Raw genomic sequence first — 13,664 nt, 5'->3', positions numbered from 1 at the left:
TGCCTCCTTCTCAGGGGAAATCAACTGACCTCATCAATGGATTCCTCATAACTCCAGGGCAGCCTGTTTCATGAGCTCCGGGGTCAAGTCATGGATCAAGGGCCAGTCAGCCAGGTGATGCCCACTTCCAAGGGATGGCTGACCAGGGGGCAAGTGTGGGCTGAGCTAGAGGGTCTAGCTTTGACTTGGCCTGTCCCAGCCAGAGAGGGCAAGGAGAACACTCTAGGCAGCAGGGATGGGGCTGCTGGCGAGGGTCAGGGGCTGTACAGGCGTATGGGCCACTGTTCCACCCACGGCTGCTGGGAGTCAAGCACAGCCTGGCACAGCGGAGGTAGTAATCAGCAAATGAGCAAGTGATCTGCTGGCTGGGCTCCAGGGGAGGGGACAGAAGCTCAGGCTCCTGGGAGGACAGAACATGCCTCCCCACGGCTGGCCCCCTGGAAGCCGTTGATCTCCAGAAGGCCTGCTGAGAACAGCTGCTCAGAACTCAGTGGCAGATGTGGGTGGGTCCCACAGAGCTGGCCTTCCCCACGGGCAGTGCTGGGGTCAGAATGTGGGTAGAGCACAGAGAGCCCAGAGCCCGGGACAGCCAGAAGTCTGCGTGCACAGCCACACGAATGTATCCTCATGGCTTGAGCACAGCTGCCCCACAACTACGCAGGCCCGGGTCCTCCTTCAAGTGGCTCCCTGGCACTTCAAGCCACACCCCTACACCAGCAGCCAAGTGAAAACCCACCTTCAAGACCACCTCTTATTCAGATGAAGAATTCACACAGCGGGTGTCCTGTGCCCTCGTGGCCTTGCAGACTGGGAGAGCCAGGTCACAGTGAGAGTTCCAGGGCAGGGGAACCTACAGACCCAAGCTGAGCAGCTCCCTCAGTTTCCCCACTGCAGGGGCCACCATGCACCCTCAGCCTGCCCACCTCTCCCTCTCCCCTTCCCCTTCCTACAGAGATACCCTGAGGCTAGAATAACAGGATTGTCTAAGGTCTAAACTCCATGGGCTTTGTACTGACCATTCTTTAATCGGGGCCCACCAGCAGCCAGGCTGAGCACCTAAGCTAGAGGGCCTTGAGCTGGGCACAGGCACAGGTGTAGGCCCAGGCCTCCCATAGAGGGTGCTGACAGCTCAATTCTCAGCCCAGCCCAGCCCTTGGGCCCCGCCAGCTCTCTAGCTGGGAGTGAACAAGTAGCAGGTGCAGATCAGCTGGGGTCCCCAAGTCACAGCAAAAGGTGGTCTGAGACACCGGCAGGAGGCACATGGGAGGCATAGGAGGCCTTCTTGATCCAGGGCAGGAGCTTCAGGGGACCTCTGTGGAGGCAGTGGTGCCAGGAGGCAGGTTTTAGGTCTCCCTGTCATTGCTGTCCACATCTTTGCTATCCAGGGTCCCTGTGGGAGGAAAGAAGCTCATATTTCCCAGCCCCAAAGAAGGCAGAAGATACTTTGGGAATAGGCCTGGATACTATCTGTCAGGAAATCCTCTAGGTTCCATTTGTAGAATAAATTCCAGCTCCAACCCCTCTCACTCCCTACAGGTCCACTGCTGTGTGCTGCCGCTGAGTAGTTCCAGAGCCTCCTCTGGCCTCTCTGCCTCAACTGTAACCTGCTGTGGTCTGCTTTCAACACAGCAGCCAGGGCAATGCTTTTCCGATGCAGTCAGACCCCTTGGGGCTCTTCCCATCTCACTCTCCTTTAAGACTGGGGCCCTTACAAGGATTCCCCAGCACCCCTGGTTCTGCCCTGCACTGCTACCCTCATTCTAATCACAGTCCCTCTCACCCCTACTCCAACCACACTGGGCTCTTTGTTGGTCCTCAACATATGAGGTATGTTCATCCCCCAGGGCCTTTGCACTAGCTGTTCTCACTGCCAAGAGCTCCTTCCACCAGGTAGCTGTGTGGCTTGCTCCCCCTCTTCGTCTAAATTTTGCCCCAGTGTCACTTGTACAGTGAGGAGCTCCCTGGCCACCCTATCCACAGTTGGAACCTGCCCCTGAATGTCCCTCTCTACTCCCTTTCCTGGTTTTTGTCTCTATAGCACTTATCCCCTGAGCATATCCTCTCATTTTTTCTTTTTGGTCTGTCTCCACCCACTGGAGTGGCAGCTCCATGAGGCTTTAGACTTCGCCTAATTTGGTCACTTCCTGGCCTCTGCAGCCCTGCCTGGTATATAACAGGGTGTGATAAATATTTTCCAATGAATGAATGAACAAGCTGGCAACGCCCTCGGGGTGGCCCCTAGATGTCCATGGGTATGAGCTGCAGGAGTACCTGTGCCAGGCTGTCGGGCCTGGGCCTGGTCTCTCTCCAGGTGCAGTGCAGTCAGCAAGAAGCAGCCTCCACCGAGGACAACGGCGAAGGCACAGCACAGGAAGCTCTGCTGCAGGCTAAGGAAGCGCTGCAGGTAGGAGTCAGGGCGCCTGGCCCGAAGGGCGCTGGAGATCTGCCGAGGAGGGGCGCACATCTGCTAGGCCCCCCAGGCCATCCCCTGGCCTTAGCAAGCAAGGGGCTTCCCCAGACCTTCCCACCCCACACACTCAGCCAGCCTTACAAGTCCAGTGAGATAAGGGCTGCCGGCGTCTCCCAGGATGTGGCCTACTGTGATCTGAAGTGCCTCTGCTGTCCCCCGGCATCTGGGCACCACCACAGACTGCAAAACATAGGAGCCCCAGGGAGCTCCCCCGGTAAGGGCAGAGTGGGTGTCCCCTCACACCCAGCCCTGTTCCCACCTGCTGAGGACCTGCCTGGAAGTGTGACAGGCTGCCAGATGAGTGGAACAGAAGGAAAGTAACCCTCAAGCCCAGACATCAGGCCCCTCCGTGCCTCATGCCTAGGGATGGGGGTGCCAAAGTGCTTATCGGGGCACCCCACTTGACAGTTTGACCTTCAGTTGGGCAGGGACCAGGCAAAACAGTGATAGGCCCAACTCAGGGACCAGGAGGCAGCAGGGCAGGTTGGCCAGATATAGCCAGGTGCCCGCATGCACAGGTATTTGGGATGGCATGGAGGATGGCATGGAGGACTCAGTCTTCTCAGGAACTTCAAGACCCACTGGGCAGGGACTAAAGGAAGCCATGCTGGGGAGGCCCAAATATCCCCCTGGAAGGGGGAGGGAAGGTCAAGAATATGAATTCTCAGCTGGAAGTGTAGCTCTGTGGTGGAGCACTTGCCTAGCGTGTTTGAGGCCCTGGGTTCCATCCCCAGTACCTCAGTACCTCCAAATAATTCTAGAGCCAGCCTGTGGGCATGCCCACTCTGGATCCCATATCCATTGGTCATGGGACTTTGACCAGTTGCTTCATGCTTCTGTGCCTTAGTCTCTTCATCCCCAAGTGGATGAAGTACCAAGTACCTTCCTTGAGGTGACCCTCAACATTATCTAGCTGGTACCCAAAGACCTCAGGTGGACATCATGCTGAAATAAAACCTCGCAGGCAGAATCATCTGTGCACCTAAACATGTGATGCCTTCTTCCCAGCCTGCCTCCCCCTCTTTGGCCTACCTGAAGCATCTCTATTTGTCACTTAGGGCTTACCTTTGGGTCACTTCCTCCATGAAGCCCTTTCAGAGTTCAGGTGCCTGCCCAAGATCCCACAGCCCCCACGCATGCACCTAACTGAATGCACATCATCCAGGACTGGAAGAAAGGGTCCTTTCTTTGTTCACCTCCCTGTATCCCCCATACTGTGTTGGCAGCAGTGCCCCTAATTTCTTTTAGGGTCCCTACAGTAGAGCAAGACATGAGGCACAGAGAGGATTAGTAAAAGCCTTCCATTAAAAAAAAAAAAAAAAAGCCTTCCAATAAACAAGTTCAAATAGAAATTTCTGGAAGATTGATCACAGGGGAAACTCTGCCAGGCCCAGTGCTTCTGCCCACTAGGGAGCCACAGGGGAGCCTCCTGCCTAACAGCTTTGTCCCAAGACCTCAATGACCATAATCTGAGCCCAGCAGAGAATAATAGCAATTATGATAATAATAATTCTTAACATTTATTGAATGCTTCTTTATGCATTTTGTGTATCAACTTAAGCAACCCATGAGAGAGATGTGATTATTATTTACATTTTATAGATGAGAAAACCTCTACAAAGCAGGTAACTTCCCTGGGACACCCATCAAAATCCCTCCAGGATGTGGCCTTCTGATCACTCTTCTGTGATGTGTGAGGAGGAACCAGCATTTCCAGCAATGTTTATATGTTTGTTATAGAACATTCAGAAAGTGGAAAGAAAGCTGAAGAGGAAAAGTCCATTAGTAGCCCTGCAAATGAGCAGGAGGGGAGTCTGTACCTGGCTGAGAGCTTGGTGAAGGGCTCTCCAGGCAGGGGACAGTGGCATTCAAAGTGTGAAAGAGGAGCCCAGAGGGACAGTCACTGGATTCCAGAATCGCAGAGGCCAGATGCATGGGTCTGGTGAGAGGGGGCCCTGTAGATGGGTAGGGCACAGTGGCAGGGGACCCTGTGGGTGCTCAGCCAGTCCCGAGGTCACTGGCACTGAGCCACCCTGTCCAGGTGGTGAGAGAAACTGGGCCTCCTGCCATAGCAGGGACCTGCTTACAGGCTGAGGAGGAATAGCTTTGCACCTTCTACAGGACTTCCTTCTCACCCCATAATTATGTGATTACTCACGGGTGGTTCTGGGGAGACTGCAGGGCTTCCTAGACTGAGGGCCCTGCATGTCCAAAAAGGTCCCTGTGGGGGCTGGGCCTGCTTGGACCCTCAGGAAAAAGTCCAAGCCACTGGCCCCTTCCTCCCATCCCCAAAACCTCAGCCTTCTGGGCGCAGAGCAGCCAATGCTGCCAGCCTTGGGAAAGCAGGTCTTCCTCCTCCAGCTCACCCTTCCTATTCTGGGTCCCGGCTGTTGTCTTCATATAGCCAGGGGCCAAGGCTGGGCTCAGCAGCACCTGGAGAGCCCAGGGGGTAATTTTAGAAATGAGAGGCCTTTGAGTTCCCAAAAACTCCAGGCTCACTCTATTCTGAAACAAAACACTTCTGTTTTAGGCTCGCCCTTCTCAGAAAGCTGTTCTCTTTATAGCCCAGAGCAAAATCTGCACCAGCCAGAGGCAGGCAGAGAGTCAGAGGAGAGGCAACCACCAGGTACAGGCTACCCGGCAGCCTGCCTCCTGCACTCTTTACTTGACCCTCAGCCCAGACACTCCTGGGAGCGTGAGACAGACCGTTGAGCAGACAGCTACCTGGAGGGCGGGGCTGAGCCAGGAAGCACTGAGACCTGAGGAGAGGCCTGCAGCCCCCAGTGGGGGGCTGGAAAAATCTGTTGAGGAGGTGGAAGGAGAGTGAGCCAGGAAGGGAAGCAATGAGCAATTTCCGCTCTATTCCCCATGCCGGGAAGTGGGTGAGCAGCCAGTGGGTCATCCCAGGTGGGGTTAGGAGGGAGCTGGAGACCCCATGAGCGGTTTGGGGAGGCAGAGAGCTCAACCTGGGGAGAAGCAGGCTCCAGAGACAGCATCTCAGCCTCCCAGAGTGGGACCCTCTGGGGCCCAGCCAGGCCAGCAGAAGTCGCCAGAGGTGGGTGTTGGCTGACCATTTTCATACACACAAAGCCCCCTGCCACAGTGCAGAGAGTGAGCTCTCTGTGGAGGGGAGGGGTATGTGAACAAGGGGATGTCGGGAATTTTGCAAAGGCTTTGTGAATGGGGAGTTTGAGTATGCTGGGCCAGTGTCTCTAGTGCCCTCTGAGGAATACTGGATCAGGCTCCTTCGGGAAGTCCGTCAGAAACCCAAGTCCCTCCATTCCCCTAGACCCACTGAATCAGTGTGAGGACACAGGGCCTGGAATTAGTAACAAGCTCCTCCAAACTTGATTCTTATGCATAATGAAGTCTGAGAGCCACTGGACCAGACAGGCCCAGGGCCCTGGCTCCAGAGAGAGTCTGCATTCTCCCTCAGTGGATTAGGGATCAAAGAGAGCAATGACTGTCCTGAGGCAGACGACCTCAGGGGCTGGAAGGCCCACATGACCCCTTCAGGAGTGAGCAGATGGAGGCCTGAGGGGTAACTGATAGGTACTACCACTCTATCTGCTGCACAGCTGAGCGAAACAAGGCCCAGAGAGGTTAGGTCACTTGACCAACATCATAAAGCTGTTAGGGACAGGGCTGGGAGTGAAAGTAGATGGACCGCTGCAGAGTCCTCAGGCCTGGGCTCTGTGTCCTCACCCCTCCAAACCTCCCACAGGTTCCGGCTCACCTCTCCATTTTCCACTCCTGTTTTCCCCTTCGCTCCCTTTGGCCTCCTCCCCAGCCCAGAACCATCCGCCTGAACATGCAGGTCCCTCAGCCCCTGCCCACTCATTCCTAACCCATGGCACGAACACAACCTGAGGTCTCCTGGCTCCCTCCGAGCCCTGCCCAAAGTGAATCTCACCTTCAGCCTCAGAGCAGGTGCACGTGGCCCAGGAGACCTCCCTTCCCTTCTCTTCCCATGCACACTAAGGTCCGACCTGGCCCTGGATCCAATACCCTTGCTGCTCCCCACCTGCCAGGGCCACCTCTCTCCACACCTCCCTTCTCTGTCCTCCACAGGCTGCTGTGGCCACCTCTCTTACGCTTTTTATTTGGTTGGTTGGCTGAGGTTGGGTTTTTTTGTGTGTGTGGTATTGTGATGCTGGAGATCAAACCCAGGGCCTTGCACATACTGAGCAAGCACTTTACCACCGACCCATGCCCCTAGCCCCTTTTTGATTTTTGTTTGGTTGGTTGATTGGTTGGGGGGTTTTTTGAGACAGGACCTGGCTACCTTGTCCAAACTGGCCTCAAACTTTTCATCCTCAGGCCAGGAATTTAGCTCAGTAACAGAGCGCCTGCTTGGCAAGCGCAAGGTCCTGAGTTCGATTCCCAGTACCAGAAAAAAACTTTCCACCCTCAATGGGTGTGGTGGTGCATGCCTGTAATCCCAACGCTCTGGAAGGCCAAGGCAGGAAGATCAAAAGTTCAAGGCTAGCCTGAGTAACTTAGCAATTTACTGAGACCCTCAAAATTAAAAAAAAAAAAAAAAAGGCACTATGTAGCTCAGTGTAAAGGCCCTAGGTTCCATCCCCAGTATTGGAAAAGAAACAAAAACAAAAAAACTTTTCCATCCTCCTCCCTCAGCCTCCTGTGTAGCTGAGATACAGGTATGCACCAACACAACCAGCTCTGGCCACCTCTTAAAAGCCCAGCTTCCTGGGCCAGGGATTTACTAAGTGGTGCCACCACCTGCCTCAAAAGCTCAAGGTCCCAAGTTTGATCCCCATTACCAAAAAAAAGTCCAGGTTCCTGGGATCTTGTGCCACATCTAGGCATCATTCTCCCTCCCCTCTCCTGTCATCACATGTCCTTCTACTATGCACAGGGTCACCCACAGCCTGCCCATTGCCTGCACAGGCCCTGAGACCACTACCTCCTGTGCCTCTACCAGGGAATCAGCAGTGGAGGCTACTGAACTCCCAGGGCTGCAAGGACCAGCCCAACCCCCACCACCTAGATGCTGGAAGGTGGTCTGCACCCATGGGCTTCCAGGAGGTAGGAAGGCTGGAAAAGGGGCAGGCAGCTCACTGGGTGGCTATGCCTAACTGTGGGGCTGGAGGTCTGCAAGCCAGGAAGAACAGCAAGGAGCTGGGGTGCCAGCTCCCCCATGGGTTAGACTCCAGCTGGCCAGCCCCACACCCGCCACCACCACCTTCCCTCTTCAGCTCTACAAAGAGCTTGGTTCTGCCAGGTTAATCATTCTTGAAGACACAGACACCGGGGGACACGGGCCGCAGTCTTCACATATCTGTGGGGCTGTCATGTGGATCCACGCCTTGGGGGGCAAGTGGAGGAAGCTGCAGAGGGCACATGCAGCTCTGTTTATACTGCCAGGGAGACAGCAGGCTATGTTGGGGGTGGGGATGCTCATCTCCCTGTGTCCTGAGCACTTTCCAGCATGCTCTCTTGCTCACCCCACTTGGCTATGATTACCTCTTTTTATAACAAGGAAACCGAGGCCTAAGGCTATTCAGCAGGGCTGTGGCTGAGTCCCAGGCTGGAGCCCAAGTCACTGTATGGAGGGAGAGGCCAGAGAAGGCCACCACCTTTGTAGATGATACAGGCTGGGAGCCAAGGACAGGGCAGCCCTCTCCATGCTGGCTGAGCCTGGGCCCCGGGAGGGGGCGGAACAACTCCACAGGGAGTGAGCATCCTGTCAACAGTCACATTCAAGAAGGCCTTGTTGGCTAATTAAATGACCATACATTCCCATAGGCCTTTCAAACTCAGATTCTAGGTCACCCGGATTTCTTTGGGGGACAGAAGAAGAGCAAGTAAAAACCTGGGAATTGCTGAGAATCCTAGCTAGCATTCCCTTCTGGGCAATGGGCAGAAGTTTCACATGGATAATCTCACTTCGCCCTCACAACATACTATCATCTCCATGTGGGGAATCTGAGGCTCAAAGATGCAAAGTGACTTACCCAAAGTCACACAGCCTGTGTCAGAAGCAGAGCAGAAGCCCAGTCCTGTTTCCTGACTCCAGGCCTGTGTCCCTGCACTGCCAGTTGCTTGGTTGCCCTGGTTCCTTGTTTCCAGGTGGGACAGTGCCACCAGGAGGCCACAGAAGAGCTCAGGGTATTCCTAGGCCTAGAAGGCCTCTCTTTGTTCAAAGTTCTTCCCCATACACCTCCCAGAAGGAGACAGGGAGACCAGACAGAGTGTGAGGCTCAGGACAGGGCCGAGCTGGACTCTGGGTGTAGCAGTCATGTGGTCAGGATAGCATCAGGCCTCTTGAGAGCCTGAGCCAGCCCCTTGCACTACAGCCCACAACACATGAGTTGGGGTGGATACAGCTGGGCTCAATGGCCATTGCCCTGAAGTCTAGCACCCCTATCTGCACACCTGAGAGCCGGCTTGCTGAGAAGTGGCATGGTAAAGAAAGAAAGAAGGAGGCAGTCCTGGGATCCAAGGCTGGCACAAAGCCTTGGCACTGTGTGATCATAGCCCTGGCACCTCCCATCTCTGAGCTTCCCTTTCCTCATCTGCAAAATGGGGGCAACAGTCAGAGGAGACATTTGAGTGTCAGGGACCCTGTGTTCCTAGGCAGCTGTGAGTGGCCTTGGTCCCCTACCCCAAGGCCTCTCCAACCCCCAGGCTGCTCAACAGCAAAGGGCCAACCCTGGGTGGACAAAAACAGCTCCTCCTGCCCAAGAGGGCCCCGGACCTGCCCCCACCACACCCCACACCTACCAGCAGGATGTCAGCCACCACCGCCCAGTTGCAGGACAGAAGCAGCTCCCCCAGAGCCAGAAACACCTGTGGAGAAAAGATAGCTGGGTGAGGCTCCCCACAGTGTCTCTCTCCACCTGTGGACTGGAGAAACTAAGGCTCCACAAAGAAGGCAAGACAGAAACTGACTGGTGGGCACTGTCTGGATCTGGTTTTCCAGTTCCCAGTCTCGAGGGTGGGTAGACAGTCCCCAGCAGGCCTGGCCAGTGGCCATGACCCAGAGGTGAGCACCAGGCCCGAGCCCTGAGAAGTGCACTCTTCCTAAGGGACAGTCCTGGGACCAGCTCTCAGGGTCACCCACAGGCCCCAGAGGAAGCAGCCAGGACTCCCAGGGCACTTTTTTTTTTTCCTATACCGGGGATTGTACTCGACTTGGTGCTCACCAGCCAGGCGTGGTGCCACTGAGCTACATCTCTGGCCCTCCCGGGGTACTTTTAAAGCAGAGGAATCACTCTCTGAGAGGAAGAAGGCCAAAGGACTGTTTAGAGCTTGCCCATACCTTATCTGTTGTCTTTTGAGGCCTGCACACAATGACAAGGCACCTCCCGTGTGCAGGCCAGCCAGTCTGGCTGGAAACCCCATGATGGCCTCTCCCAGGCCATTCCCTACCCAAACCCCTAGAGCAGTACAGGGCTAGTACTCTCATGGTGCAGGGAAACTGGGAGCCTAGGGAAACCGAACTAGACAAGACCAAGGCTTGTCTGAGGTCACCAGTTGGCCCAGGGCAAAGCCACCCTGCCGTATGAGGCTTCTGGCCCTGTCCAGTGCCCACCCCCTGCCCTGCTCCTGATGTTCTCTGGTGACCACAGGCAACTGTGGGCCAGTCTTACCCAGTTCCCTGAAACTCCCACCTCGTGCCAAGGGATTAGGACAATCCTCATTCCCCTCACTCAAGAACAGTTTAATGAAGCAGCAAGAAGAGAAAGAAAGTCTCATTTATCAGAATTACTGGAATTAGTCATTCCTGGAGTCACGGGGCTGTGCACTGGGCAGGAGGCTCAGGCACTCAAAGGCCTGATGCTCAGAAGCCTGTGAGCACCAGGGTAGAGGAACGAAGGACCACTGCCCAAACACCTACTGTGTACCAGCACGTCCACTCTTGCTACCTTTCAGGTCGGGTGACCTGGTAAGCTGCACGTCAATATACCCAAGTCACAGACCAGGGAACCCAGGCTCAGGTTTACACATCAAGCCCTTTCCTGGAGAGTCCCTCACCCCTGTGGCTGGTCTGTGCACAGTGAGGGTGAGGAGACCTTTGGCAAAAAGAGCTCAGGGGCCTCCAGGGGCCACAGTGCCCAGTGAAACTGGCATGGGAGAATCAGGCAGGGAGGGAGATGGCCCTGAGCAGAGCCCTGAACGGTCGGGGTCAGGATGGGCTGAGAAGAGCTGCAAGACCACCGAGGCAGAGGACCCACAGGAGCAGAGGAAAGAGGCTGGAACGTGCCCTCCATGCTGGGTGGGGCAGGAATCTAGGCAGGCACTGGTGAAGGGTGGGTGGAAGAGGCCAAAACCAGACTCCCTGTGGCTGTAGCCTCTGCCCATGGCACACAAACAAGAGGCCCCTGAGGGCAGGGTGGGCCTACCTCGGGGCCTAGAACATGGGATGGGCACCCACAGCAGAAGGAATCAGGAAGTTGCTGCCTGGCAGTTCTCAAGCATGGTCCAGGCAAACCACAGACCTCATTCCGCTTGACGGGGCCTACCAACCGGCCTCCTGGGGCCACATGAAAGCCAGGCCCCACTCATATCCACCCTCTGGCCATGTCTTCAGGGCCCCTCCTGGGCCACCAGGCCTCTCCTCTCTCTTCCTCACGTGCCAGCCCTCCCCTGCTGCATCCTCTCCCTCCACACAGTCCAGACACCAGTAGCCCCAGCCATACAGCCACACAGCCTCCAGTTTTGTCTCTCCCCTGCATGGTCTACACCCACAGGACATACTGAAATATACCTTTTCCTTCCTCCAGCTGGGGCAGGGTGGATCCTGATCCTAAAAAAGCCGATTAGAGGGAGGCGGCAGCCACAATGAGGCTTTTCAGGCTGAACGAGCAGTCCGAGGATGCCAAGTTTCCTCAGACACACCTGGAAACTGACACAGCACCGCCAAATCCTTGGCTCCACTCTGTGGCTTTGAGGGGCAAAGGGCTGGCTGGGGAGAGGCTGCCTGCTAATCCCTTAATTACAGAAGCTCCCCACCAGCGGCAGCCCAGCCACCAGGGCTCAAAGAGGGGCACTGTGAAAAGGGGCGTGTCTTCTCCAGTGGATGCCCCAAACTCACCTGCGTGCTGAGGCACCCTGGGGAGCTCCCTGCCTCTGGGCCTTGGTTTCCCTGGCTGCATAATGATAGAGGATCCAGAGGCCTAACCAGGCTCCTAAGGCACCAAGAGACAGCTCCTGAAGCTGGTCACCTCACTGTGCACGCTTGCAGTCCACACAGGCAGGAAACAGAGCAGGTCCTAGTTTGATGGCTCCCATGCATAGTTCAAATTTGGGTTCCTCCATTAAAAAACAAAACCAACAAACCAAAAGGGCCCCAGTTTAAAGAATTTAGTGCCTATTCAAAGCCACTCCTACACAGGCATCTCAGCCCTGTAAGTCCAGGCCCCTCCTGGACAGCCACGAGGCACTGCACACTGGTCAGGGTTCTCCTGTTTTCCACCCCTTCACATCACCATCCTCCCAGAGTGGCTGAGCCAGCCAGGACCCAGGCGCAGTGGCTGCCAGCGCACTGCTGAAACTGCTCATCCTCAGACTCAGGGGAGCCAGGGAGAACCGCTGCCAGACACAAAGTGATCTGACTCTCCTCTCTCACCCTCACTCCCCTGCAGTCCTGTCCGCTCTGTATCCTCACTGCTCCTCAGATCTGCCTCTGCTTCCTGTCCACTGCTTCGGGCCTGATCTAGAGCTCCCTCCTCTCCCGCCGCCTCTCCAGTTTCCCAGGCCCCACCATCCTCCTGACAGCAGCCCTGCAGGGGACTTCCAAAAGGGAAATCAGGCTCTACTCTCCTACACCCTGTCTTAGTCCTTGCTGGACAACAAGGCCTGGGAATGCTGCCTGGAGCCCGAGACACTGGCTGAGCCTGAGAGCCCTGCCCTCTGCCATTTCAGACTTAAGAGGGTTTCTCCCTGGAGCTGGGGAAGCGAGGATGAAAATCCCTGGCTTAGCCATTCCTGGCCAGAGAGGTGCGCACTCATACACACCTGTGTTTACACGGTCACACATGCACACATGCTCCCATGTGCGGAAACGCACAAGCATGCACAGACACTTGCAAGTGCAACCAAGTGCAACCAAGTGCAACCACATGTACACAAGCTTCAGCTCATACCTGCACATACACAAGCACTCATAGCCTGGGAGCCACACACAAACCATACAACACAAGTCCACGTATATGCAGGTAACAGGGATGACATGCAAAATATCAAACATGTGGTGCCAGACACAGTAGTGTATGCCTGTAGTCCCCAAGCTCAGGAGGCTGAGACAAGAGGATCACCACAAGTTCAAAGACAGCCTGGGCTACATAGTGAGACCCCGTTTCAAAAAATTTTTTAAAAGCACTGGGGCAAGGACATGAATCAAAGAAATGATGGCATCCTTAAATATTCCACAGGTTTTCTGGGTGTACTTGCTGAAGAACAACCTGACATGCACCCAGGTATGCATACTTGTGGTCTCATAAGAGGTACAGCAAGTTATACACATACACACACAGACACACACACACACATACACACACACACACATGCTAGTACCCTCATGTTCATGTACATGGTTGTGAATACATCATAACCTGCACATACTCAGCTCTCCTCATGTATATCTGCATGCAGAGGTAGGCATGGCAGCAAGGCAACAAGGAGGCGAGATGGAGCCCCTGCCCCTGTGAAGGTCAGCCCAGTGGGGTGGAGGGGTAGCATCTTCAACCTCGGTCCAGCTCAGTCTTCCATCTGGGCAGTAACTGATCTCTGAACTACCAGAACAGATTCTAGCCCTTGCCAGGAAGGAAGAAAGCCAATGCCCCCCATGGACTCAGGATACCTAGAGCAGACTGGAGACCCAGTCCTCCCCCCATCATGGATCAGCTTCTTGCCCAGCACAACTGAGCCAGTCAGGGCACAGCCCCCAAGGCACAGACTGGACGCCAGCAAGCTGCCGCGCTGGCTGGCACACTTTGCCCCTAGGCCTGCCAACCTGTAATTGTAGGGCCTGGTATCAGGGCACAAGGGCACTGCCTGGTTTCCAGGGGCCAGCAGCAGCCCATCACACTGGTAGACAGGCAGGTGGGGAGTAAGGCAGTGAAGGGGCAAAGCTCTAGAATCCTCCCTGGAAATTGCCGGATCTCCTGCAGAGCTGGGCTACCCATATGAAAAAGGATACCTCATGGATCCTGGCAGGGAGGTGAGG

At 55.4% G+C, this 13,664-nt stretch overlaps 1 protein-coding gene across 3 annotated transcripts in view; it reads right to left on the bottom strand.

Moving 5' to 3' along the window:
* Positions 1–992: 992 nt before the first annotated feature.
* Spns3 (SPNS lysolipid transporter 3, sphingosine-1-phosphate (putative)) overlaps positions 993–13,664 on the bottom strand; it is a 47,250-nt gene continuing 34,578 nt past the window's right edge. The window contains exons 8-11 of one of the 3 annotated variants that reach the window (XM_087191664.1): positions 9,218–9,283; positions 2,552–2,650; positions 2,272–2,443; positions 993–1,390 (exon numbers count right to left, since the gene is read on the bottom strand). In XM_087191664.1, the coding sequence (XP_087047790.1) occupies positions 1,344–1,390; positions 2,272–2,443; positions 2,552–2,650; positions 9,218–9,283 (384 nt within the window). In that variant the 3' untranslated portion in view covers positions 993–1,343. The remainder of the gene's footprint in view (positions 1,391–2,271; positions 2,444–2,551; positions 2,651–9,217; positions 9,284–13,664) is intronic. The other 2 variants (XM_013076757.3, XM_087191665.1) reach the window with 2 other exon arrangements.

This window comes from Heterocephalus glaber, unplaced genomic scaffold (genome assembly GCF_053883595.1).
Source record: "Heterocephalus glaber isolate CG9 unplaced genomic scaffold, H.glaber_assembly_v1.0 deba00001564, whole genome shotgun sequence".
Classification (NCBI taxonomy): domain Eukaryota; kingdom Metazoa; phylum Chordata; class Mammalia; order Rodentia; family Bathyergidae; genus Heterocephalus; species Heterocephalus glaber.
Note: the sequence above shows the minus strand (reverse complement) of the source record. Positions and strands in the feature narration are given on the sequence as shown.